General features: G+C 38.8%; 1 protein-coding gene across 2 annotated transcripts; it reads left to right on the forward strand.

The window, feature by feature from the left end:
• Positions 1-57: 57 nt before the first annotated feature.
• Positions 58-27,687, forward strand: TDRP (testis development related protein). 2 transcript variants are annotated; one of them, XM_027641134.1, is made up of 4 exons: positions 58-413; positions 12,834-12,893; positions 24,213-24,316; positions 26,609-27,687. In XM_027641134.1, the coding sequence occupies exons 1-4, from the start codon at positions 300-302 to the stop codon at positions 26,952-26,954; spliced, it is 624 nt and encodes a 207-aa protein (XP_027496935.1). In that variant the 5' UTR covers positions 58-299; the 3' UTR covers positions 26,955-27,687. The 2 variants fall into 2 exon arrangements, with proteins under 2 accessions (XP_027496935.1, XP_027496934.1); XM_027641133.1 differs by lacking the exon at positions 12,834-12,893.
• Positions 27,688-27,934: the final 247 nt, after the last annotated feature.

The raw sequence follows: 27,934 nt of genomic DNA on the forward strand, positions 1-27,934 counted from the left end.
GCGGCAGGTGAGGAGCGGCGCGGCGGGGAGGGGACACGGCGCCCCGGTCCGGCCCGGCCCTGCCCTGCCCGCCCCGCGGACTGTCCGCGCTCCCCACTCCATCGGCAGGCCGGCGGTGAGGGGCGGGCTCCCGGCGCCGCCAGCAGCTCCTCCCTCCTCCCGGCCCGGGAGCCCCCGGCGGGGTGACAGCCCTGCCGAGCGCAGCCGCCCCGGCCGGGGCTGCGGAGGCAGCGCCGCTCCCCCTCGGCCCGCTCGCTGCCGGGACCAGCGGGGCGGGAGCCGCCGCCCCCGTGCCCGCCATGTGGAAGCTCAACAAGAGCAGCAAAGTTCTGCTGGACGACTCGCCCGAGGAGGAGGAGACGCATCCCCGCGGGCCGCCGCCAGCCGCCGCCGCCGCCTTCGCGGCCCCCCAGGTAGGAGCGCGGAGCCCGGCTCGGAGGGGTCGGGAGGCTCGGCCCCGCTCCCGCTACCCTCCTCTCCGGCGGCATGAGTAATCACTTTTCCCACTTTGGATGTGCCGGCAGCCTGGCGCTGGTCGAGCTGAGAGTGTTTGCGCGGATCGTGCGACTGTCACCCGATTTTTGGGGTGCTGAGTGGCCTATCCTCCTCTGTTTCCTTCCAGCAGCCGGCCTCCGGCATTGCTGGGACTTGCTGTCCTTCATTCCGGTGGCTTCATACCACAGGGTGCTTTCTCTCCCAGCCCTAGCCAGGGGTACTGCAACCCATCTGTAAAGCATAATACATTAGATAGGGATGTTTAAGAACATACCTTCATTTCCGTGTTTGTGTAGAGCACTGATATTTTGGCACGATTGCTTTTTTTCTATGGTTTCAGTAATAGTAGCTGGCTATCCTTAATCAGCCGCAATGTTGTTTGAAAGCTTTAATTGTTAAATAATGAGTTAAATACCAAGAGACCTTCTCAAAGTGTTGGTCGCCTAACAAATACAACCTGAAAGGAAGGGTATCTGTTGAATATCAGGCAAAACAACTGAAAAAATGTTTGTTGACTTGCTTTCAAAAACTTGGTAGCAATTAGGCATCCGTCCAGCTCGGAAGCCTGTTATGCTGCGTGATACAGCTTTGTTGCTGAACTGATCTTCTGTTGCCACAGGTTATCTTTAGATGTTGTATGAGAGGTTGCAGGACACCTGCATATCTGAAGTAAGCAGTTGCCCGGGGTTGCAAACCAGTGAGGTTTCTATTCAAAGGAAGTTACAAAAGCCCACTCAACTTCCCACCCCATGTTTGTCTTGCTTGGCTTGCTGGAAGAGCTGGAGTGTGTTTGGATAAACTACTCCCTGCTTGAGCTCCTGGTTGACAAGTGCTATGGGTTGTCAACATGTGTGGCTACTGCTGAAGAGCAGCCTCTCCCAGTCACAGCAGTTATTCTCTCCATCTTCCAGTAGCCAAAATCACCAGTTTAGTCTTGCCTTGCCTTTTCCCCTGCACTGTAAACAGAAGAAGCCTAGCTCTTGCTTCTAGTTTGACAGCAGCTGTGAAGATTCATATGGATGAATAGCATCTTCTCCTGTGGGAGAACAGTCACTTATTTTGGAGAACCCCTTCGTGGGAGGAAGGGGGATTGTGGGGTGGGAAGCAACCTGAAGTATCTCCCACAACCTCTCATGCAACACATAACCTCTCCCTCCTACAGATCCTATCCTCAGGTGCTTGGAAACTTCTACTGTTTTCCTTAAGCTGTTGGCTTGTGCTGTTGTAGTCCTCCTAGACTTGCTTAGCTCCTGAAAATCCTCCTCAAACACCAAAGGTCACTGAAAGCTTCCAGTAAATCTGACTGACTCTTCACTACTTCTCTTCTCTACTATAGATACTCCAAGCCCCCTTTTAGACTCCTGACTGTAGCCTCCAAGTCAGAAGATGATTCCTCAGACTTCTGTCTAGACAATTCTCCCAGTCCTCTACTTAGCAACAGAGGCTGGAGTTTGGTTTTTTATTGGTTTGTGGTTTGTTTTGTGGGTTTTTTTTTTTGTTTATTTGTTTGTGGTTTTGTGGGGTTTTTTTTGTCCAGTCCAATTGTCTTTTACTATCCTGGGCTTCTGTTCCTTTAGTAGCAATCTCAAGTTATAATGGTGATGACGATTTCTGGTGCAAATGGTTTGCATTTTCATTAATTTTAAGAAAAATCCTTTTCAAGTCCCAGTGGCGCTGGAATAAAAGAAGCTGATTTCGGTATTGGAGGTGGAAGATGAAAAGTAAATTATTCTAAGTCACTAAATGAAATAGTCTTGAAAATCAAGGATTCAATAAGGTTAGTGCACAGAGAATGGAGTGAAGACCATAAGCTATTCATTTTTTTGCCTGTTAAAATGTCTCGAAAGAAATGCAACACTCCTCCCACAATATTTAGCTGTATTTATTTGAGAGTTTATGTGCACTTTAAGGAAGGATAGACTGTATGGAAAACTATTACCACTTGATTAACTTTGTAATTCTCATGATCAAGGCAGCTTCTAGATCAGCTATAGGTACAATGTGTCTAAAACACGGCTTAGACAGGTGTCAAGGGGAAAGTGTGAGGTAACTAAATGCACTTGTTCAGCTTGTTGTAGCTGATCTGGTTTACGTGCCCTGCTTTTAGTGTTTGACATTTTTGATGTTTCATCGGAACCTGTTCTTTCTCCCAGTAATATGATTTCAAGGCACTGAAATCCAGTAATGTGTAGGGGGATTTGGTAGTGGTCTGCACTTGGCCCCTGCAGCGTCCTGATGTGCAACATCCAACTCCCTGACTTTGGAGGACAGTGGCCCCATTGGAGCTTGGAGGAGTTATGGGGACAGTGCTCATGGTACCTTAGCTGTGCATGAGAATGTCACAGTCTTCCTCAGCTCTGTTGTTGCAGCGTGGCCTGCTGTGAATGAAGCATTACCTTATCAAGAAGAAGAGAATCCAGGACTTCACTAATTTTTTTTTCTTTAGGGCCAAAATCCAGATAATTAGTTTGAGTGCCTTTTAGTAAATTAAGAAGCCCAGCAATAGATTTCATGCAACAGAAAGTTGACTGTTAGATTTCATTTCCTCTAGGTTCTTTTCTGATAAATCATTTGGTAAAAGAGAAGATGAACTGGCGTCATCATATTTTGACTTTGATTTATGACATCTTATTTTTCCCAACAACTGTCTTTTGTCTTTATTTTCAGTTTTAATAAGCAAGTGACAAGAAAATCCTTAAGCTTCTACCATTCATGCTATAAATAAGGCTGAAACTTTTTACTTCAAAGACAAGAAATTGGTAGTCTCATCTATGTCATTAAAGCAGACCAGGTTGAAAGTATTCCAGTGTAATGAAATGTTGGTGCTGTATGTTGTTTCTTTAAAGCTGAGAAAGAGTGAAGGACTTCTCACTGTGCAACCTAATAATTAGGACATTTCATTAGCAGACAGCAACAAAGAATTAGGCTACTATAAGTTAAAAGTAAATAAACAAAAAAAAACCTAACACAAAAACCCCCTATTGTTACTCTAGAGCACTTTTAATCATCCTATTTAGATATGGAAGCCTGATCTGGGCTTACTCAAGCAGGCATTTGAATCTCTAGAAGTTCATAGTTCTTAAATAGGAAAGCTTAGTTTGATCTGTAAAGAGAAGTTTTGACAGTTCTGGTTTTGTGTTATATGGAGTGGTTTGATTTTGTTCCAGGGGAGAACAAAAACAAATTTTAGAACATGAAAATTGCAGGGGAGGGAACTGTCAGCCTCTGGCCACTTTTTAGCAAAAGTTTCTGCATACATTCAAGTACTTTGAATTGTTAACACTTATTTAAAATAGTAGGGTGTTTCCTGAGATAAGAAAGACGAGTAAATTTTGAAACCGTACTCGTGTAAATAAATGTGTGGATTATTGTATTCTTTATTTTTTTTAGACTGGACAGTTTTAGACTGAATCTTAGAAGTTAATTTTAATTTATACTTTGAGGCATAAGTATTATTAATTTATGTAATGAAGGTGCTTTGTTCATTTAGATTATAATTAATGCGTTTAGGCAACTTAACATGCGTACATAGTAAACACTTATAAAATGAAATTAATATGCTTTTTATGTGTCTCTCTGAAAATATGCTAGAAATGTACATAGTGGTGCCAAACTTGCGTCCAGTTTGTAATATAGTCATTATGTTTCAAACTGTAGTTGTATTTTTGGAAAGGCAAAAATGCTGGGGTTTGACTTCTGGAAGGCACTGTTTTGGCAGTTTTGCTAAGTTCTCCTTGATTCAGTCCTGCTGTCATCTAATCAGTGCTCAGAGATGTCAATGCTGTGTCAATATCACATGTAACTCTGACGTAAAATGGCACTCAGCTTCAAAACACATCTATAGATTAGGGCAGTGGATGGGTATCAGGCTGGTCTGTATTATCTAATGCAACTCTTATCTTTCATATAAAAATATTTCAGGACCTTAGCCTTGATCTGTTCTCTCTGATTGTATTTTTTGTTAAGTTCAAAGAGAATATGTGCAAAAACATGTTTTATGTTGAATTTTGTTTAGACTTGCTCAGGATGTTTGGAAGTTGGCTATACAGAATTTGAGTTATATATTTTAATGAAGATGTTAAGGTCTTTGGTATGATTTTAATACGAGCTTTCATCTTGAAGTGAGTCAAACTCAGACAGGCCCTGCAGGAATGGGTGGGAGCTGAGGAGCATTTCTTATATTCTACTAATATGTAGAATAAGGGTATTTTTTAATTAAAAAAAAATAATAAAGCAGTCAGTGCTAATCCAGCTAATGCCTTTCCTTCACTTTCTACCCATTTCAGGCTAGAGTCTCAGGCTTTGCCTGCAGTAGTCTAATAATTCTGACATACATTCTCCTCTCTGCTAGCCTGGTTTTTTCCTTTTCATTGAAGTTGATCTTGTGACATTTCAGTGATATTTTTCCTGGCTAAAATCCATCACCTGTATTCTGTCATCATTCTTGAATGTTAGATTGTGAGACTGTCAGAAAAGACTTTCCTGAGCCTTTCCTTGGCCTACCTTTCTTACTTTTCCTCCTTCTTGTCACACAACGTCTTTCAGCAGCTTCTGGAGTGGGTCCTGTTTCCTTACAATCTTCCTGGTGCTCTATAGAGCTGACAGTGCCTTTTGAGGCTTTAGGCTTTCTTTTTATTAAATCCTTTTCTTCTCTAAGGTGCTTCAAATTTTTATTTATACTGTCGTTTTTTACACAGTTGACTGGGATCAGATATGCTTCTCACCTCTTATCCCCTTTCTGTTGGCTTATTCTGACTCTTAAAAGTCCACAAAGTACATATTGTCTGGTTGGTGTCCTACTATAGATGCCATCAGTATGTATCTTTTTCTTTCAGTCAAGCCTATAAGGTGAAGGTTGTTGGTGATTTTTATCTATTGTGCAAAAGAGAATTTGTGTCCTGGACTTTACTGTTGTTTTCTCTATGAAGTCTACATCAAGTCTGCTTTTGTAGTATTTTTTAAAATTATTATTATTATTTTTCTTTCTGTCTAGACAGCTGAAATTCTTGTGCAGACCCTCACTTCCCATCCTGATGGTGATTACTTCCTCTGCAGCTTCTAATACCTATGCTGTGTTTTCCCATCCCCTAGTCCCTGCAGATCCCATTGGTGATATTAATGTTGTTGCTTATGGCATAAAGTTTAAGTTCTCCTCATCCTTCAGATTCACTTTCTTCAGCTGGCCTGTCTTTGTTTCAGGAAATTTACATTTAAATCTCTGTCCTTGCTTTCAGGGTTTTTCTTAGTACAGGCCCTTCCTCTCCCCTGTTTTTCATTTTTATCACTTGTATCTTTCCTCAAGCCAGTTCTGCTTTACTGACTCTTATTACCTCTGTTTGCCAGCAGCTGCCTTGTCTGTCTTCCTCCCCTCCTGCTTAACACAGAATTATCCCATTTCACCAATCCATAAAACCACTGTCATCTTCTCCTTTACATCATTGCTTGAGATCCACTTTCCCTAATTTATTTGTTGTATCTTCACGGAGCTTTGTGAGGTTTCTGGAGCCATACTCTCCTAGTGGTGCTGAACTTCCTACCATCAATATACAAACTAAAATATAACAGGTTTTGAGAAAGAATGAATCATTTTAATTATTTACTGGTAAAATAGGTTTATAATTTTCCCCCTCACTTTTATAGAAACTGTTTGCCAGATTGCGTGAGAACTCCACATAAGTGGAGTTACTAGAAGTTGCTGAACACTTTACCAGGTACACTGTCTTTTGGTTCTGTCATCAGCAGAGGTACATTTCTAACAAGTTTTGCCTCTGGCTCTTTGTGAGGAGCTCTAGGACAGGTCTGTGTTAACACCCCAAAGTTGATAAAAGCCATATGTCAAAAGGAAGCAATGCATGTGCTGGTGAACACTGTACCAAAAAAGGATGTATTCACCCTGTTTTGCAGAAATTGAACTAGGAAAATATGACCATTACTCATGCAAGACATTTATTAAAGACATGTAATTTAATGGCAAACTCAATCACTGAATAAAAATTGTGTGTCAGCTACTGTCTTTTGAATTAGCATCTGTTGGTTTGTTTTCTGGATCATGAAAAAGCAAACATAAACTTTTACTATGGCTAAGTTGTTAAAAATAATTGACGAATTTTTAGTCGGAAATTTCAGCAAAATTGAAAACTTCACTGACGTTTTTGAATTGCTGCAGAAATTGAATTAAAATTGATTATCTGACCTTCCTTGTTTCAGCTTTGACACTGATGGTATTTTGATCTTAATACAGCTGTTTTAATTTTGTGAAACATATTTGAAATATTTTAAATTAGGCAAAACTAAATTCTTAATGACATATAAGCTTTTCTAATATTTTCAAGGTGTTCAATCTTTAATATTCTTCCAAAAATATTTCAGAGAAGCAAAGTCTGAATAAGATGTGTTATAACCACTTACTACAGAGATGCACAGTAATCTGAACAATTAATAGAATAACCTCGTGTATTAATGTAAGAATAGAGAGAATAGGATTCTGGTGTTCCAATGTTTCTGTTTGTAATGCCAATAAAATGCAGAGCAACAGAAGTATTCTTATGTAAATACTTACATTCTGAGATTAATCTTCTCTGGTACCTTTGGCCATTTATATCAATTGGCAGTAAAAGTATAGAAATAATTTACATATTCTGTTGTAAAATGTAATGGAATGTGAAACAATAACTGAAGTAATTGAATGAAACAGAGTTTGTGAAAATGCTAAACAAGTTTTAACAGCTGGATGCTGAAGAAAGGAGCATCATCTTTATTATTAATACTGAATAAATTAAAATTATTTGAAATATGGAAACCAGTTTTCCTATGCTTTCGCCTTCCAGTTGGTCTGGGGACTAATAGGTGGTTATGAAAGACTAGAAGATGGAAGCAGTTTTAAATACGTTTTATGGGTTGTCTTCTTTATATGAAGTAGTTACCCAGACTTTAAAGTAAGTGGAGTGAAATAAGTTATTCTATAAATGGTCTGATGAATTATATTTTAAAAGCATATTTCCAGATTAGTGTTGTCTAGTAAATATATTCATAAAATAAAGGATAATTCTTTAACATACTTAGATTTTTACATTTTCGTTTTTTTAATTTTCAGTTTTGCTGAAGACTGTCAGAGGAGATTGGCAGGATAGGAATCCCTGTCACTATTTAGTTACAGTGGCATATTAAATGATTTATCGTCATAATGTAGATTTTTTTCTAAGTGTAGTGAGCACTCTGGAGTGGAAAAGTATTGTTTATAGAAGAGAAAAATTAATTTAAAATGCCAAATTACTCTTGAGCAAGACTTTAGAAATGCCTAGGTGAATACTTTTCCTTGGTGACATTAACAGGCAATTTTCAATTTATATCACCTGCCCAGATGGCTTGTTTGATTCACTCACTTGCCTTAGGGACAGACAAATGGAAGATTGAGATCTAGCAGTAGATGCATTATGGGCAAGGCTGATCAGATTATCTTGATCTCAGTCTAGGCTATCTCTGCCAGAAAGGAACAGAGTCAGTTCATGGTTCAGCACTGGGGGAAAGTCTGAACACATAGCCTCATGTCCGAGAAGAAAGCTGTTTATGACTGGGTAATGCAGTCTCTATTTGTTAAAATTGCAAGCCTTGTATTTCTTTAAAGGCATGTTTAGTTTTGTGTGGGTATTCAGGTACAGTTCAACTTTGTTTTTCAGCTGTGTTAAAAGGAATATGTGTAGTTGTTTCAGTGCCTGTTTACATTTGATCACTGTTGCATCGATTTCCTGACACAAAGCATATATCCATCCATTGAATTTTTCCAGGTGTATGTTATAGGTGCAGCAAGGAAAATGAGGCCAAATACCACTGATCTTCTGCTGATAACTTTCTTCTTACTTATGTTTGAGTGTATTTGGCTTTGGATTTTATTCAGTTCTAAACTCAGATAAGCAAAGTGACTTTCGCATTAATAATCAGCTTTAGTTTTGCTCGTTTCATTTTATACTATAATAGTAAGATCCTTCTCAAACCCAAGGAAATATTTTCTTTTGTCAGCTGTATTTTAAGATGGTGATCTCCTCTTCCCAATCTGTGCTGTTTCTGGTTAGGCTGTGTATATACAGTTGTTCAATTGTTTGGTTTGTAATCAGTGTTTTTGGAATCTTTCCAGCTTCAGAGGTTAAGTTTCAGGTTTGTGATTTCCTGAGTGATTTTTTTTAAACTATTTTTTTTTAACCTTCCCCTCTCCTGTCACTAAATTATTTAGTAGGGTTTGTGGGGTACTGGAGATTACGTTAAATTCTTCTCTAGAACGTATCTCTTGAGGTGTATCTCTTTGTTTTGGGATTTGTTTTCCACTTTAATGGTATTTCTGTGGTACATAATATAATTCACACTCACAGGCATGATAACCTAGACTTTATATTATGCTCAGTCCTTGGTGAGGTGTGATGATAGGCAGAGGGGATTCAATAAGTCAGAAGAAGGGTGAGAATTTGGCCCAAAAGGACCTACTCTGTTAACAGTATGTTGTTTGCTCTTATCTGTGCTCTGCTCTGACAGTGAGTGTATGTGTGTGTTCCACAACTGGGTAGAAAAAATCAATAATCTACCATTTTATGTGCTAGAGCAAAAGGAGGGCATACAGAGTGAGATGATGCTATTATTTGCCTTAACTCTTCAGTGTCCAGCATTCCTCATCTTGGCCTGAATTATGAAAGTGAATGATCTAAAGAGACTAATTAATTACTTTACCACAAAGGAAGCTGAGGGAAGTAGATTATGATTTTGATCTCTGTACAAAAAGGTTTGTGTGCAAGTTGAATTAGTCCCTTGAGTACCTTATGGTTTGCAGTATGTCCAACAAAAGGGCACTTGTTTCCTTATGAAAACACACTGCACATACCAACCTTCCCCTGCCAGAACTGGAGGGCTATTCAAGTTGCTGATCAGCATTTCTCACTATCATTAGCATTTAGTCACCTATTAGTATCTAAATACTGTAATTGGGGTCTATGTTTTTCTTTTAAATTGAAGTAAAAAGTGAATTGTCATAACTCTAAGCTTTCCAGATAAAATGGTTTATAATTGTTCAGCATCAATGTGTGTTATGCAGCATGATAAAGAAAGCTCATCTTCACTCTTTACATGTAGCGGCGCAGTAGATTGTCCTCTAAAGAAAACTTGAAAAAACAAATTGTAAGCTCTCTGATCTCAGAATGGTAATGCAAGTAGAGAATATGTATCAGAAGAAGGGTGTACTAATGTGTATCACTTAAAAAATACAAATTATTCTGTGGGTAACAAGTGAAGATGGGTTGTATGTGGCTTCTCATCTTTTTTTCCTCAGTTCTTCCCAGTGGTGGCACAGGTCCCCTCCCTCCCTCTGCTCTTTCCCTCTGTTTATTTTTATTTTATTTTATTTTTTTTTTATACACAACCCATTCCTACTGTACAGTGTGCAGGTTCCTCCCTGCAATGTGGGCCACGGATGGTTCTGAACTCCTATACTTGGTCCTCTTGCACTCTCTTCCCAGCATGCAGCATTAGTCTCCCCTCTGCTTTTCATAAGGATGGATTTTCCACAAAACATTTTGAAATCTGGTTTGCTGAAGACTGCTGAACTCAAATTTACAGGCTGTTTTCGATCAATCCATGGGATATATGGATGGACGTCACAACCACACTGCCATTGTCCAAGTCTCCTTTCCTTCAGCAGTGTATCTTAAAAGGATGCTTTGGATACTTGTTAGGTCTTCCACCCGCAAAAATGTGTTTTAGGGATTAGATTCTCACCATTCTTTTTCTTGAGGGTATCATATCTTTTAATCTTTGTATTTCGTATCTTTAAACTTGGTGTTGTCCTCTAACCGTCAGCCTCCACTGCATGAATATAGTTGCTGCTAACTTGTGTCTCATTCCGTATGAGGTAGCACTCTGTATGTCTGTGAGTAGTAACACTGCATTAACACAGCAACACGGTCCTAGTTGTCCCTCATTTAGAGAAGCAAATACATCCTTTTGTCTACTACTTATTGTGAAGGACATCGTTGGTTGACAATGGTATTCACATTTTATTATGCTGACTCCCTGGCTCTGTGAGGTGCTCGTTGCATCTCATGGTTTTCCCCTAAAAACTTTCACTGTGAAAATACCTTGCACCCTTGCTTCCTTGTGCTCAGGCTTGCTAGAGGGTGTATGCCTTCACACTTGCGTTTTTTCTCTTCTCTAGTAGAACATGATGTCTCTGTATGCACTTTCATATTTTTATTATCCTTCCTAAGATACTTGGAGAGCTGGAAGAATTCAAATGAGAGGTTTTATTTCTTTGGAAGGTACTAACAATGTCCTGTTAGTTCTGGAGACGGTATTGTTGGTTGTTGAAACTGGTAGCTCTGCCAGCTCTGGATGTCTGAAATAATTTTTTCTCTTACTGTATTTCCCCTTGGGGCTTTCCTAGTTCTTGTTAATTTTTTTTTCTTCTTGGGAAAAATTTGGACAAATCAGCTGAGATATTCTCTAGCTTGTACCATGTCTAAGGAGAGATGCCATCATGTTAAGTCTAAGACCTCATCTGAAAGCTTGAGAGCTGGGAGTGCTGAGAGGAAACAGGTAGACTTCTGAAATGGTATGTGTGAGGCATTTCCATTTAAAATATTGCTAATGTTTTTCTTTAAAGGAGGGAAAAGAAAAACCCCAAAGTGGGGGAAGTAATTAAATTTAATTTGAGAGTACTAGACAAATCTTAACTTTGTAATTTTTTGGTATCCCATCTGCAATAATGTCCTCCTGTGTTAGACAGCCAACTGAAACCTGGAAGTTAAATAACTTGTTGAGATCCACAGGAAGTAATATTCTCATTTTGAATGATAATACGAGTTCCTGACTTTGTATTCTGCCCCAACAACTAAAGTTGGCTATCTACAACTTGCTCTATTCCAGCACACAATTACTATTGAACTATAGTGTTATGGTCTTCATACTCAATTCTGGAAATGCTCCATCCTTGTCCCTTGTATAATATAAAGTATTGCCCTTAAAGTAAATAGAAACAGTAGTATGCAAATAAATAAATAAATAAAAATGCCTGGGATTTGAAGCTGGTCTCTCAAAATGAAGCTGATACATCTGGGCCCCCACATGACTAGAAATACATAGCACTTTTATGCTGGCTTTCTCACCTCTTTCTGATGCTGTTAGCAAAGTGAAGGAGGTCTTTGGTAAGTATAGAAGCTGGGATACTGAGTGTTTTGGGTGTCTTGGGATATGTGTGTGTGGAGTTACCAAAAACAAAAATTAAGCTTATAGAGCAAAGAGCATATCAACTCCTTAGCATTTACTTTAGTTGAAAAGAAAGGAGTGATAACTTTGATTTTTGAAACAGTGAGTGTCTGATGTAAGCAAAATATGGACCAAAGTGAACACTGGAGGTTATGTGAAACTGCCACTTTGAAGACACTTTCCATAAAAGATGTGTTCTGGTTTAATTCTGAGGGTTTTTTTGAAACCGGAGTTAAATATTTACAGTTATACACAGCTGTTCTGTTTTTGTACTTGTGACTGTTTGTATTTGGAGTCATATGTAGAGAAAAAAAAAATGTAATAAATTTCTCATTAAAACACAGAGTGAAGAAAATGAAAATTGCATATTTCCTGAATTCTATATCCCACTTCCTATATATTTGGCCTCTAAAGTACTCCCAACAATGATCTTACTTGCCTTGTCTTGAAGAGAGCATTGATAGTAGCAGGATGGCCTGACAGGAGTTTAATTCAGAGATGGACAGAAATGCTTCCCTGCTGAATAACCTTCACAAGCATTTTTAGCACTCTAATTTTCTTCTGAAATCGACAGTTACAAATGGAGGGGAATGCGAGAAAAAGTCTGTCCTTGAGTCAAAGAAATGTAGAATGTTTTAATGTGAAGGAGGAAATAGTCTTGGGACATTCCTCTTCCTCCAGGCCACAGACACTGCAGAGACCATCACCTAGTATGATATTTAGAAAATCAGTGGTGATCCAAAAAACAGAGAAACAATCATTAAGATCAAAATAAATTTTTATTTTTAATTGTGCTAAATTTGTTATGATAGAAGGGTGTTCTCGATCTCTCTTTGAGATATGGGGTTTTTGGTTTTTTAAGAGTTTGATCTGGTTTTTTACATCTGGTTCAATATTTTTCATCATTATAAGTAACTTTGTTCACATGTCTTATTTTATTAGTGGTGTTCACTTAATTTTGCATTGTGATCATATTTTGTCAATTTTATGATGGCCTGAATAAAATAAAAGCATTTATGAGTAGTCTAAAATGTGTCAGTGCTGATTGTCAAACCAAAACTGACTATTGGCCTTTTTTATCTTTATCATTTTTTGAGAATAAAGACCAGTTTCTTCATGATGAAGTGTCATCTTCAGTGTCACATCTTGCAATAAAGGTAAATACCTGTTCTTTGAAAGTGTAACATTTTATATATATTTCAGTCACTGTATGCTAGTTACCAGTTTTTCATGGACATCTGATATTTATATAGTTCATTGATGATTTTATAATTATGTATGATCCTTGATCATGGGGTTCTCATTGAAGTAATATTAGCAGTGCAGTATTAGTTGGAAAGCTACCTTATTTTCTTTCATTAATGGGGAGGGAAAGGTATCCTAATTTTTTTTTTCTTCCACATGATAGATACTAGAGCACAAAATGAAAATAAAAAGACACAGGAATAACTGAAGTCTAAAGAAGCACTAAAATCTAGCTGCAACTGCCAAAGACAACATGAAAAGTAGAAGAGATCTCTGTTACTTATTCCATTATATGTAGCTCAACTGGCTCTATGACCACAAGAGGTTAAGAATTTTATTCTGTATCTCTTTCAGGAAAGAGAAGTAGGCATGCAAGTTAATTTTTTTTTACCTTGATATGTGTCCAAGAATCTTCTTTAATGTTCTTAAAATACATTAGTGGAAGATGAAAGAACTGGAAGTTATTATGATATGCTAGAGCTTGTTTTGAAATTCCATAGGTATAGAGAAAAGAATTTTAAAATAGGTTCATTAGCGTAACAGGATACTTTACATTAATATGTATAAACTGAACATCTGTCTCTGTTACTTCTTTTTGTTCTACTTCAGACGCAGTATGATTTTCATTGAAAGTAGTAGTTAGATTGTATTATACCTTTTGCTACCCTTTTGAAAAAATATAATTTTTTAATGAAAACATATAATACCATATATTTTATACCAGAGGATAAATGTTTAGGGAGATACTCCTAAAACTGTTTTATATTGAAACTTTTTTGCTCCTTCTTTCAGGAAGGCTTGATAAGTGTGTGCTTTGACTTAAAAAAAATCCCAACAAATATGTCACCAGGCAAACTATTGAGCTGCAGTACTTTTTGTTTTAAAATAAAACCCTCTTGTCTTAAAAATGTATTCACAAGAAAGCACCTTATCCTTATCTTCTCTTTCGGAAAGCTATTCTGTATTTTATTCGCTTGTTTTGTTGTCTTAGAAGCACTCAGTACAGTGATACTCCAGAAGTTTTAAAATCTTTAATATGTTAATAAAAGGCTGATGAATTACATGTGTGGCCTTTTTGGTATGCACATATCATGAATAAAATAGTCTCCGTGTTGAAGCATTATGGTGAAGAACAGCAAAGTTCTGGAAGAAGGTAGTGGATAAAAAATATATCTTCTTTTTAGAGAAACAGCCTTCCTGGTCTCTTAAAGCCTGAATTTTGAGACGGTGCTGATGCCCATTTGCAGAGGAAAGCCTTTGACCTAGGTTTGGAGGTTTAAAGTAGGAGCTAGTCCTAATGGCTACAGATGGAGTTGGAAAACAGTCTTAGATCCTGCTGTTGCAGGAGGCCGCCCATTGAGCAGCGAGGACAGGCTAATTGCAATGCTGAATTTCTCTAGTTCCCTCTCAACAGCTCTCTTGAAAGGCAGGTATAGCTGATTAAAAAGCCTTGTGACATCTGAAAGTGAGGAACTGTGAACCCTCTAGTGGTGCTCTGCAAAATGCAGAAATCTGGAACTTGTGTTCACGCTGTGCCTGGACATATGACTTAAAGAGCGAATCATGAGGAGCAGCTGAGGGAGCTGGGGGTGTTTAACCTGGAGAAAAGGAGGTTCAGAGGAGACCTCATGACTCTCTACAACTACTTCAAAGGAGGTTGTAGCCAGGTGGAGGTTGGCCTCTTCTCCCAGGCATTAGTAATAGGACAAGAGGAAGTGGCCTCAAGCTGCACCAGGAGAGGTTCAGGTTGGACATCAGGAAGCGTGGCTAAGCATTGGAACGAGCTGCTCAGGGAGGGTGGTGGAGTCACCATCCCTGGAAGTGTTCAAGAAATCACTGGACATGGAAATTAGTGCTATGGTTTATTTGACATAGTGGTGTTCAGTCAATGCTGGACTTGATGATCCAGGAGGTCTTTTCCAAACTTAATGATTCTATGATTTGGCCTCTACAAAACTAATCTTGGGGGGTCTCACCTATGTGCTGAGCTTCTGAGTTAAAAGTACAGCAGAGACTTCATCTACAGTTGGTTTTAGGCCAGATTTTGAAAAGAGACAAAGAGTTTTGAGTAACAAAATAGATCATGTTTGAAACCATCTAAGGAACCTGAATGTGCCCAAAATCCATGGAACCTGATGAGATACATCTGTGGGTCCTGAGGTGGAGGTAGTGGCTAAGTCACTATCCATCATTCTTGAGAAGTTGTGGCAGTCTGGGGAAGTTCCCATTGACTGAAAAAGAGGAAGTATAACTCTCAATTTAAGAAAGGGAGATAAAGAAGACCAAGGAGTTGCAGGCCGGTCACTGTCAACCCTGATGGGGCTATATCCCAGAGTTTCATTTTTTGCATGCCACAGGATAGAGTAACCGCTGATCTGCACACCAGAGGCTGGCTGACTTGAAACACCCCCCTTCCCCTCCCGCCACCCAGTGCTTTAATATCGGTAAGACAAATTTGGAGAGGAGTGTTTTTTTGCATTTCTCTTATTTGGCTTCTTGTATGTTATGAATGGGTTTCCTATTATGTGGTAACAACAGTTTAGTTTAAGCTGATTTATTTTTTTTTTATTGTTAAACACTTAGTTGTAACTTTATTGAACTGTAAGGTACTTATACAGAAAATTCCATCTCTAGCTTTTTTATTTTAGGTTCTTTTTTTTTTCAAGGGGAGGAGTGAGGGGAGCTGTAGAACAAACAATTGTTTCTCCTCAGTCAAGGTCAAGAGGGAAATCTGTTCTTTTTGTTTGTATCTATAAAAAAAATCTGCAAGCATTTTGTAGAGTGCCTCTACTTTGCTGGAGAGTTTTGATTCACCAGTTGTCAATCCTCTGTGAAAATACTTGTGAAGGTCTGCTAAAACATTACCCAAATATAAATTTCTGTAAATCTCATTTTGTACCTGCTGAGCAGTGACTTTTTAGGGATTAACTGCTTAACTACACAATGGCATTGAACATGCTGATTCTCACCACAGGTATACAGCAAGAATCCCTTGTAATTGCTCTTTTTGGTTGCTAAGACTGTCATGTGGCTTGTTCTAGCCTACAGAGAATGACTTCTGTGCTCCAGAGCCCTGCTGGCCAGGCAGTCGGGAAGTAAGAAAGGTCTTAACAGGAATATATTGAAAGTACAGGTACCCACTCATAATGCAGTCAGAGTAATATTCAAACATACTTGAATTTCTTGCTTTGAACTGTAAACTGCTTGTCTTGTACCTCTAACCCGGTGTCCCAAATCTTGTTGTTATTCTTTGAATTGATTGAATTCTGTGTGAATAAGATGTTCACGTATATTAAACCCATCCATCTGATGCCTGAATTTACCTGTTTTCAGTTAAATTTGCACGATTGTCCTCTTTAGTATATGTTCATCTATATCTACATACTTTTTGTGTAATTTACTTTTAAAAATTGCTTTAAGGCCTGAGCTACTTATTTAGTTTATACCCAGCTGTTAGCATTCCTGGTTTGTTGCATTTTAGCCCAATTTTTCATGAACCTTCTTGCCCTCTAGCAGAGTTCTAATTATCAACTGTTTATCTTTCATGGTAAAATTAACCGAAGTGTCTTCTTTGTGATGCTTTACTGTTTCCCAGTGGACTCTTTGATTGTTCATTTATTACTCATTGATTGTTTACCTATTATGACATGAAGAATCATTTAAAGATCAGAATTTGTTGATGTGGTGAAAAATGTTGTCCTTAAACTAATTTTTGGTAATAATACTTATCAGTTTTGTAGGAGACTTCCAATTTAAGAGGACCTGTTCCATTCTGGGGCATTTTATAAAGTTAACTATCAGTAAACATTTGCTCCCTGTTTTATCTAAAGAAAGAAAAGTTGTAGTCAACATATACAATTTATGTACAGTTGATTCACTTGAATCAATACAGGTAACAAAACAGAAGTCTTACTGTGAAGATTGAGTTTACAGAGTGAAGCTTAGGGGCTGAGATTGGGGAAGCCATACTGTATGTACAAAGCTGTATGTATGGAAGAAAGTTGATACATGACTGCAATTTTCAGAGGGTGCTTCAGCTGTTATAATAGTTGCTGCTGCAAAAAAAGGTGCTTTTGCCCCTAAATTCCACGTGTTTTGGAGACATCTTTTAATGAGCTGATTCATAGCAGTAACCTAGAAGACTGTAAAAAAATGAGTGATTTAGATTTCTGCTGGCTTAGTGAGTTGAACTGGTTTTCCACAGCATCACACAGGCAATGGACTGGGTTGACCCTTTTCAGCAGCAGTGTCTGATAAACCAGATTTGTCACCTTGTGAGACTTTTCTCTGGGAATCTGTCTGACAGATGGGCACTGATACTGAAGCATTGGCAAAGCAGAGGGGAGGGGACTGGGGGAGAGAAACGTCAGACAGTTTGAGTAGAGATACAGACTGCATCCTTTACATGATGTTCTAGAAGTGACTGCTTGTACTCTCGGTTTCAGATGATACTCTAATTAAAAGACATCTTTCTCATGGGGAAAAAAGAGTACTTCATTAGCTGGATTTCCTCTACCAAAAGAAAAGAGTCTGTGCTCTGGCTTGAGCACTTTAGATGCCTGTTGGGATAGATGATGATGATGGCTTTCAGTAGTCTGCCACTTTTTACATTTCAGGTGACTGCACAGGGGATTTCTGCAAAGGCTTTCACAACCTAAAGTGGAAGATGTGGGAGAAACTTTATTAATTACTGTTCTGATAGGCATACTCTGTGCTGTCATAGCCAAACTGGTATGAGACTAGTCTCTATTCCTACTTCAGAAAACACTGAAATGGCATCTTGAGAAGTTTCTTCTTTGTTTTTCGTTGACATTTTTGAAACATAGTAGACTGCGGCATCCAACCTGGTTTCTAAAGCTTTTAACTTTCTAACATCTGATGTTACAATTGTAGTCCTTAATAGTGCTATCTTTTTTTAGCAATTCCATAAGCATTTCACTGATTTTTTTTACTACAGTTTTGACTGTACACCTGGTTCTATTCCAGTGGTATCAGTTAACTTTGATTTTCAAAGATGAACTTCTCCAAGCTCAAGAATAGCCCAACTTAGCAAGCAGAGACAGAAGTGAAGGTGGCAGGAGGCATGAACAAGATGTTCCTGAAAAACCTCAAGCATAAAGGGGAAGCATACAAGAGGTGGAAGAAGGCTCAAGTGACCTGAGGAGAATATGAGCACGCAGGGATGGGGTTAGGAAGGGTTAAACCTACCTAGAGTTAAATCTGGTGAGAAAAATGAAGAGCAACAAGAAAGGCTTTTACATGTACACCGGCAACAGAGAGAGTGTAAAGAGTCTGACTCTTCTCAGGGTGCTTGGTGAATGGGCAAGAGGCAACGGGTGCAAACTGAAATAAAAGAAATATAATTTAAACGTAAGAAAAAAATGTTTTCAACATGAGGGCAGTCAAACCCTGGAACAGATTACCCCAGGAGGTTGTGGATTCTCCAGCTGTGGAGATATTGAAAACCTGGCTGTACATGATCCTTGGCAATCTGCTGAAGCTGACCCTGTTTTGAGCAGTGTGGTTGCACCGGATGGTCTCCAGAGGTCCCTTCCAGCTGTAAAAGCTGTGTGATTCTGTGAACTCTGGATGTTGAGTTATTTCTTTTTCCACTGACACATGGAAAAATACTTTAAAGGTCTGAGAATATAAGCTACTTAGTTACATTTATAAACCTTTCTGAAAATTTTTTAGTAGTACACTTTTGAGTTTTGTGTAGACAATTACATCATAAAAATGAGATACAGAGCTTCACAAGAGGATTGATGCTTTAAGACCATATCAGTACTGTGTTTTCATACTTTGCATAACTTCAATAGTTTTACATAAAATATGTCTCCAGTGTGGTGAGGCGTCAGCTTACTGAAGTGTCATCTTGCTTACTGACCTTCCTTTGACATCCATTGCAAGGAAGTCAATTGTTCTGGGATCTGGGTCATTTTCCAGGTGCTCTGTTAAATTGTAAGAAATTCCCAGCTGATTCAGAGACTGGCCCATGTATTCTGGCAGTCTGTCTGTGCCTGTGGCAACAGGATATGGTGTTCAGGGAGAACATAACTTGGCTAGTGTCTAGGGCCTTTACCCCTAACATCAAGAATCATTGTTTTGAGTATTAGAGGGTGCATCTCTCTAAATAGGGGGTATTGATTTATGGATCTCCTTTCTGAATTTGTGATGGTTCCCAGGATTTTTGGCTATACAGCTGCTAAATTACAAACTGATGGTTCCAGAGAATGCTGTCTTCAAGATCTCCTTCCTGGGCTGTACCTGCCAGCAGATGCAGCTGTAACTGTTCCAGCTGCATTGGTGGTGGCACTTGTCAGGATGTTTAAAGTCATTAAAGAACTCTGGGAAAAAATACAGAAATGCAGCAGCCTATCCTGAGGGATTTCTTTAGTATGTGACAGCTACATGACAGCAGTAGTCAAAAAACAGGATTGTGGTCTTAAAAACAGTTCAGTAGTTACAAAGAAGCTTCTGAAAGTATGAAATAAGTATTTGACCTCCTCCTTTGCTAAGGTTTAAATTCTTCAGTATGCTGCCACTGAGAAGACAATCAAGATTGAGCTGTTGACTCCTGTTCAGTTGGGAGAAAAGATGTGTCAGGAGGTCAGTGGTGGTGCAGGCAGGTGTAGAAGAGGAGGCTTAGGTGTTGTAGGCAGAGGTTCTGGTTTTTCTCTTGCATTTATGTGGTTTCTTTCAGTCTAGTCTGTTTAATGTATAGTAGGCTTTTGCAATTACTTTTATCACGTACTGGCAAAATATGGTCTACTTGGACATTGGTACTCTTATGCAGATTATCCTGGCAGTGTTTCCTTTGGAAACATCAAATAAGTAAGTGCTGGAAATACATCTTAAATGTTTGTGTACATTTCTCCTAAGGCTTAGTTGAGAGAAGAATAAATTAGTTACAATCTGCTACATGGTTATTAGCCTTGTTTGTACCTACCAAATGCCATGGATATGAAAATATTGAAGGAATGTGTGCGTAGACAGTGATTTACATACAGGTAGAAAGAGTGCAGAGCTTTTACCTGAAGACCTGCACATGCCATCTGATTGACACTGAATAGAACTTTTCTCATAATTGTTCTTAAAGATATGTGTAAATCAGAATTGGACTAATGAAATTAAATTTTAAAAAATCTAATTAAAAAATATGGAAAGCTTTGGGCTGGATATCGTTACTTTTGTTTTTTTGGCTAGAGGATTGCTTGAGTATTCAAACAGGGTAGCAAAGGTTGGCATTGTGTCAGTGAAGTATGTATGATGTTCTAGATTAAAGAAGGTGTATGTATAGGTATATCCTTTTTTTTACATTGAACCTATGCATATAAATGCTTCTCTCCAAGTAGTCTTTCATCAATGTTGTTCTTTAAAGGTACATATAATTTAAGTTGACCCAGTTCTAAGTATTAAATTGCTATCTGAAAACTGGTAACAAGATGGGTTTATTTCTTTTTAATCATCAAATTTATCAGGTGGAAATGGCTTGATGAAACATCATTAATGAAAAAAGACAAACATATACAAATTACATCACTGAGATATATTTGCGTCTTTTTCCAATTTAAAGGGCAGTGAGAGTTTTTAAGTGCAACAAACGTAGTGAATTTACCTGTGGTAGCAAAGGTTCCTCCCCAAAAGGCATGAAATAGCAGAGTTTGAGTAAGATAACAGATGATAGAATCACAGAATGGTTTTGGTTAGGAGAGACCTTAAAGTTCATCTAGTTACAACCCTCCTGCCCTGGGCAGTGACACGTTTCACTAGATCAGGTTGCTGGTCAAAGCCCCATCCAACTCTTTGAATGATTCCAGGGATGGGGCATCCACACCTTCTTTGGGCAACCTGTTCCAGTGTCTTGTGGCTCTCACAGTAAAGAATTTCTTCCTAATATTTAATCTAAACCTACCCTCCTTCAGCTTAAGGCCATTCCTCCTTGTCCTCTCTCTACATGCCCTTATCAAAAGTCCCTCTTTGGTTTTTTTTTATAGCCCCCCTTTAGGTACTGGAAGGTGTTCTAAGGCTCTTCTCTATGCTGAACAGCCCTAGCTCTCTTAGCCTGTGTTCATGCCAGAGGTGCTCCAGCCCTCTGAGCATCTTTGTGGCCTCCTCTGGACCTTTTCCAGTAGGTTCACATCCTTATTATGTCTAGGGCCCCAGAGCTGGGCACAGCACTCCAGGTGGGGTCTCATGAGAGCAGAGTAGAGGAGAAGAATCACCTCCCCTGACCTGCTGGCCACGCTGCTTTTGATACAACCCAGGATGCCGTTGGCTTTCTGAGTTGCCAGCGCACATTGCCAAGTCATGTTGAGCTTGCTGTCAACCAACACCCCTGAGTCCTTCTCCTCAAGGCTGTTCGCAATCCGTTCTCCACCCATCCTGTATTTGTGATTAGGATTGCCCCACCCAGCTGCAGGACCTTGTACTTGACCTTGTTGAACTTCATGAGGTTCACACGGGCCCACCTCTGTCCTGTCAAGGTCCCTCTGAATGACATCCCTTCCCTCCAGCGTGTCAAGTACACCACATCTGGTGCCATCCACAAGCTTGCTGAGAGTGCACTCAATCCCACTGTTCATGTCCCTGACAAAGATATTAAACAGTGCCAGTCCCTATACCAACCCCTAAGGAACATCACTCATCACTGGTCTCCTCTTGGACATTGAGTCGTTGACTGCAACTCTTTGAGTGCAAACATCCAGTCAATTCCTTATCCACTGAGTGATTCATCCATCAAATCCATGTGTCTCCAGTTTAGAGACAAGAATATTGTGCAGGACTGTGTCAAATGCTTTGCTGAAGTCCGTGTAGAGGACACCATTTGCTCTCCCCTCAGCCAGCACTGCTGTAACCCAGTCATAGAAGACCATCAAATTTGAAAGGTAGAATTTGCCCCTAGTGAAGCCATATTGGCTGTCACCAATTCCCTCCTTATTTTCCATGTGCTGTAGCATACTTTCCAGGAGGATCTGCTTCATGATATTGGTGGGCAAAGAGGTGAGACTGGGTGGCCTGTAGTTCCCCAGTCTTCCTTATTTCTGTTTTTTTTTTAAAAATTGGGGGTTATATTTCCCCTTTTCCACTCAGTGGGAACTTCACTGGACTGTCATAACTTTTCAAATATGATGAATAGTGTCTTAGCTACTTCCTCTGCCAGTTCCCTCAGGACCTACAAACTCAAGGAAGATGGAGGATATTTTTAACCTACGAAAAGCTAAGTGCTTTCTCAAGTTTTTCTGTCTTTTAAATTTTTGTTTTATTTTGTTTTGTTTTGTTCTTTCTTGTTTTAAAATGGATTACTTCCTTCAACAGTCAACTTCCTGAAATTCTTCCTTTTTATGGAAGTTTGTTGTGGATGAAGTACTGTGCAGTGAGAGGAAGCCCAGTCAGAGTAACAAATCCTCGTGTGAAACTTTTTACAGAATTTACTTGAACAACTAAAACAAGTAACAATATTAGGCCTTCAGTGACTAAAATTGAATGCTTAGACCATCATTTGTACCACAGAAGCATTAAATGTTGAGTACTGCTTGAAGAGGCTGTGATAGTTAAACACGAGGATTTTGAATAGCAAGGTATCTTAAGGTATCATCTGCAACTTGCCTGGTTTTATTTTATGCTACATATTTTTATGTAGTATCTACGTATTTTTAACTTAATTAAAAATAAAAGTGTATGCTTAAATTAAACATGAGGGTTTGCTTATTATAAGCTTTATTAATTTTATTGTCAGAGTGGGAAAAAGTATATATGTATGTAGAAGCTGTTGTTTTATTTTATGAAGCCATGGTTTACACTAAGATTAGGCATAGATGTAGGAAGAGGTGAGTTGTGGTGAACCTGGCTCTTGTGTACCGAGTCTGTCCATATCCCATAAACAAGAGCTTGAAACTGCTCTGGGCTTGCTCAGCCTTCCCTCTTCAGAGTTCTCCAGTGCTTTCCCATAGCTGGATCCATGTTTGTATCTTTCCAAAGTGACACTGAGGCTAGGCTAGACCTTTCTCCTGATCCTAAAACAGACCTGCTGTGCCTCTGAGTTGGAGTAGCTGAAGCAGTTCAGATGTGAGTAGAGAAGGTGGGTGAGAAGTGAAAGCACAGGACACAGTAAAACAGGAGAACAAGGTATGGAAATACTCCATGACTAGCATGTGGTAACAAGGGTGCTGTGTTACTTCTGTAAATGGTAGAGCTCGTGGGTTTCTGAAAGGTGAGGAGTTGGCAGTACCAGTATTTTCCTGTCTAATTTTTGTGCTCAATTGGTAGCTGACATCTTACATGTTTTAAGGCCTATGTGGACATACCAGTTAAACTGTAATCAATTAAAACCTAAATGGCAAATTGATACTAATTTGCACCTCTGAGTTCTGCAAAAAGGATGAAACAAGATGAAGCATAATAATAGGTGATGAATTAGCCTTTGCTTGTGTTGACAACTATTTTAATGTCATCAAGTAACACTGACTGACTGGCACTACCATTCTTACTGGACTCTGTGAGGAAGAACAGCGGCTTTCAAATTCTGTGCGTGCATTTTTTATAACCATGCTATCAAAGTAAAAATAACCTATACCTCTCTATTAAAGGTTTGAACCTCTCTCCCCAGTGTGAAATAAAGTTGAAAAAGTAATTTGTGCTGCATGCTTAACGGTCACAGAAAATTTAGGGAACACACTGTAGTGCACTAGTGTCACATGTTACATGTCACTGGTGAGCTAATGCTCTTACCCTTTTTGCTTGCAGGTCCAGAAGCTGTAGTTTTGGGGTTAAATCTTAAGAGTTTCATAATTCATGTGGCTGTCCTGTCTGTTGTGACTCCTTCTAGCAGTGACAGTTTATTTCATTTCTGTCTACTGAAGCTCTTTAGACTGTCTTCGAAGCTTCCTAGATTCCCTTCTTACCGTGATATACCAAAATGGAGCCAAGCAGCTCCTGCCAGCAGAACATTCAGTAGCCCAGCTGTACTCACTGACATCACAAAATCATCAATGTTTTATATTCTTCTCTTAGCAGGAAGGAGCTCTTGCTGCAGTAACCCAACCAGCTCTTTTCCAAAGCATGGCCATTCTCTGCAGCTGTACTGAGCCACTGTGCTCCCAGCAGCACCACATGGAGACAGGAGATAAGGCTGCTGCTGCCCATCAGCCACCCAGAGCCAGCAGTGGCAGTTGTACTCTGTGCTTGTAGGTCTGATTCACATTTATGAGAATGTTTACTTCTCTGTATAGGTTCAAGGTGCAAGTTTCCGGGGTTGGAAGGAAGTGACATCTATGTTCAATAAAGATGATGAACAGCAATTGCTAGCAGGATGCAAGTCTCCAAAATCCAAAGGGTAAGTAAAACCAAGTGATCTATCTGCTATTAAAATGCACTCGCTGTAACAGAAAATAGCTGTGCAAAGGAATGAAGCTAGACACTGAGAACAGTAGTGTTCAACTCCTGGAAGTCAAATCAGCAAAGAAAGGTTTAGGTGCATTTCAGAGTTATGTATATGTTAGGTTTACAATGAATAAGGCATGCTGTATTTGGAAAGGACAGATGTTGTTAACATTTTTAGGTTTGTCAGGAAGAAAAGGGACTTTAGCTGCATAATAATTTTTTTACTGTAGAAAAGGAGTAAAGGCTTCTGAGTAACAGTCATTCTTACCCTCTGTCTTTCCTCTTAAAGATTAATTATGGTTGAGTTTACAAATTCCTTTTTTTACATGCCCTACTTTCTCTTTTGAAGTCTTACTACACCTAAAAAGGTTAAGTGGGGTAGCTATACTAGGATCTGCGAGTCTTCCTGGTCAGAGCTGAGGTGGTTACTTGGCACAGTTCTGCTGCTGACATGATTAGAGCTGTTCTCTGAACAGAACAGATCTCTTCCCAGAACAGACTATTTTGCTGTTACAAATATATGTATTTTTTACCTTCATGTGCTACCTAACTACACTGGGTACAAACCAAGTGTGCCACATATCAGTAGATCTGTTCCAGCCAAATATGATCTTTGATAAGACCTTCTGTCGTATGCATTGTTTCCAGTTTACTTTGAAATATATGTGTTTCAGAATGCAAGGGTTTATACCTGCATGTGGGGGGTGTTTGCATATAAATAAACAACATAGAATATAAAAGCATATATTTCCATTTCCATTTGAGCCTGTTCAGTAAAACTTCACAAAAGTTCCCAGCCATCCGTGTACACTTTTACGGTTGTTACTAAGATGCTAGGCTCCTCTAATGATGCTTGCAATTGATGCTGAATATAAGAATCAAGTAACACAGTGAAGAGAGCAAAAGTATTTAAAGAGAGTTACCACAGATGTGGAAAGGTATTTTGGTATTATTATGAAAACTGCCTGTTTTTTAAGTTTAGGATATTTTTCTTTAACTGTATACCACATTTTTTACTTTACTTTTAAAGAAAAATGGAACTTTTCAAGTGTACTGCTTACGAAATACAAGAAAAGTGTTTGGAGTATGTGACTGGTTTTAGCATGATGAAAATTCTGAGTAATCATAAATTCAAAATTCAGTAAAGGAAAAGTAATTTTAAAGGTATTGATTGAATTGCTTCTATTTAAATATGAGGGAGCAAAGATTTCATGGATGGCAAAAAGCTCTTTTAATAGAAATATTAGAAAAAGATTTAGTGGTGGGTTTAGTTGTGGCTAAGGAATTTATATGCTACTAGTGGATAATGTTTTCAATTTGCTGTTTAGCTCGCTGAACCCTGAAAGTTGTGTTTTTCACCACTGGTGTTCAGCCTATCCTTGTGGCCCATTATATGATTACGTACATAACCCTGTACAGAAAATTAACTGTAAACATTTGACATTTCTGTAATTTAAATATTCCAGCTGCAAATATGAAATTATTAAGACTGAAGATTCTTAATGGAATAAGAAAAGTAATATGAGTAGCCTTACAAATGTCTCTTTGAGAGAGAAGTTACAGTAAAGGTTGTTATTTCTTGGGTTTGGGAGGGGAATTTTGGGAGTTCTTACCAGAAGTACAAAACAGCTGTTTTCACGATATTGTGTAGATAAAGCTGGTATCTTTAAAGTCCTAATACTGTCCTAACAGTACATCAACTATTTTAGGGTATAAGGTTTAACTGGCAAGGGGGAGACAGGAATATGAAATTGAGGGACATAGTGAGTGAGTGTTAAAGCTGGTGTTACAAAGGACGTTTTCATATTCCTTCTATTAGCCTATCTCTGGAGATTTTTTTGTTTTGGTTTGTTTTTTGTTTATGTGTTTTGTACTGTTTTTTGGTTAAAGTCCTAAATAGTTATAATGCATCCTAAAATACTTGGTACATTTCCAGAGGCAGTTCTGTGTAATTCACCCCTGGGGGGTGTTGGTGGGGGTGGGGGTGATGGTATGTATGTAAGTTCTTTTATAATAGGAAATGACCATACTCAGTCCTCCTCTGATTAATCACTGCAAGATTCTACTGTGTTTAGGCTTACATGCATATGATGGTGTTTTTCCTGAAGTTGACAGTAATGGATGATTAGAAAACTCATTAGCATCCCTGACTGTAAAATATATAAATTAATTGAATGCTTATTAATAACTACTACATACATTGTAAAATGAAGAAATTTATCACTGCACTGTTGTTTTTTTGTAGAACAAATCTAAAGTTAAAGGAAGAGATGAAGTCTGAAAAGAAGCCAGGTTTTTGGGACAGTTTGGTGATAAAGCAGAATGTTCCACCTAGGAAACCAGATGAGATTGAGGGATGGGAACCACCGCAGATCAGCACTGCTGACTCTACCAGCAATGCAGCAACTCCTTTAAGTGACTATGCAGCCTGGTCAGGCTGGGAAGATGAAACCAAAGGCTCCACAAAATACACAAACCTGGCCAGCTCAGGAAACAGTTCCCGGTGGAGTATCAAATCAGCTGGAAAGCTGGTTAGTATTAGACGTCAAAGCAAAGGTAACCTTACTGACAACTGGGAAGAGTTAGAATGATACTGGTAATGTGAAATACTTCATAGATAAGAAGAGAAAGATTCCATGATTTACTCATATGTTTAAACCAAAATCAAATCTGCTCGATCTTGCACCTTTATACAGTACTTTGTTTTATTCAGATTGTTACAAATTTTTGCTCACCTGATAGTAAATTTTCTTATTACATTGTTAAATAGCTATGTTTTCCACACTGAAAAAAAAGTAGAGAATCTATTTTGTGCCTATATTTCACATTCAGACTTTGCAGTATGTTGGATTGTTGGTTTTACCAAAAAAAAAAGTAATTCCTTAGTGAATGTATACACTGGTTGTAAATTTGACTGCCTTATGTAGGAAGTTCCACTAGCTCAAGTCCTGTTTCTTTTCTGATGTTTGAAGGTCACTCAAAATTTTAGTTTTGATGCTGTCCCTTTTTAACCAAGAATACTGATCTGTCACTTGCAGGGAGAATGCTTGTACTTAGTAGACTGTTTCCAAATCTTCAGCCTCAGCATATACTTCAGCTTGTGCACACAAGATGCTTACTGTCACAATGTGCTATACTGTGTATGAAGTGGGAAAATACTATTCTAATGTAATTCCTTCCATTAGAAGATTGTCACCAATAGTCAGGTCAAATGGGTCTTCCAGAATTTGGGGGGGGGGGGGGTTTTGATGGGTTTTTTTCCTGTTTGTTTGGGGGGGGATGGAGCATTTGGGTTTTTTTCTGGTTTGTTTGTTTTTGGGTTTTTTTGTTGGTTTTTGTTTTGGTTTGTTTTGGTTTGGGGTTTTTTTTTGTGTTGGTTTTTGGTGGGGGTTTTGTTTGGTTTTGGGGTGGTTTTGGTTTGATTTTTTTCTTTTCTTTTAATATTGAATTATTTTTTTTGACAGTGCTAAGTTTTTCAGTTTTTAAGGTGCATGTTATGCCAAAAATAAAAATGATTGAAAATTTGGAAAGCGGCAGGGAGTAGAGCATAAGATGATCTTGATACTCGGGG

Source organism: Corapipo altera, unplaced genomic scaffold, assembly GCF_003945725.1.
Source record: "Corapipo altera isolate COAL_440 unplaced genomic scaffold, ASM394572v1 46, whole genome shotgun sequence".
NCBI lineage: Eukaryota > Metazoa > Chordata > Aves > Passeriformes > Pipridae > Corapipo > Corapipo altera.

What these genes read in the sequence shown, in the direction of transcription:
- TDRP (XM_027641134.1), top strand. Translation starts at nt 300, where the DNA reads ATGTGGAAGCTCAACAAGAGCAGCAAAGTTCTGCTGGACGACTCGCCC. An exon ending in CCGCCTTCGCGGCCCCCCAG is followed by an intron (nt 414 to 12,833) that starts GTAGGAGCGCGG and finishes TCATTTTTTGAG; the next exon opens with AATAAAGACCAGTTTCTTCA. An exon ending in TGTCACATCTTGCAATAAAG is followed by an intron (nt 12,894 to 24,212) that starts GTAAATACCTGT and finishes TTCTCTGTATAG; the next exon opens with GTTCAAGGTGCAAGTTTCCG.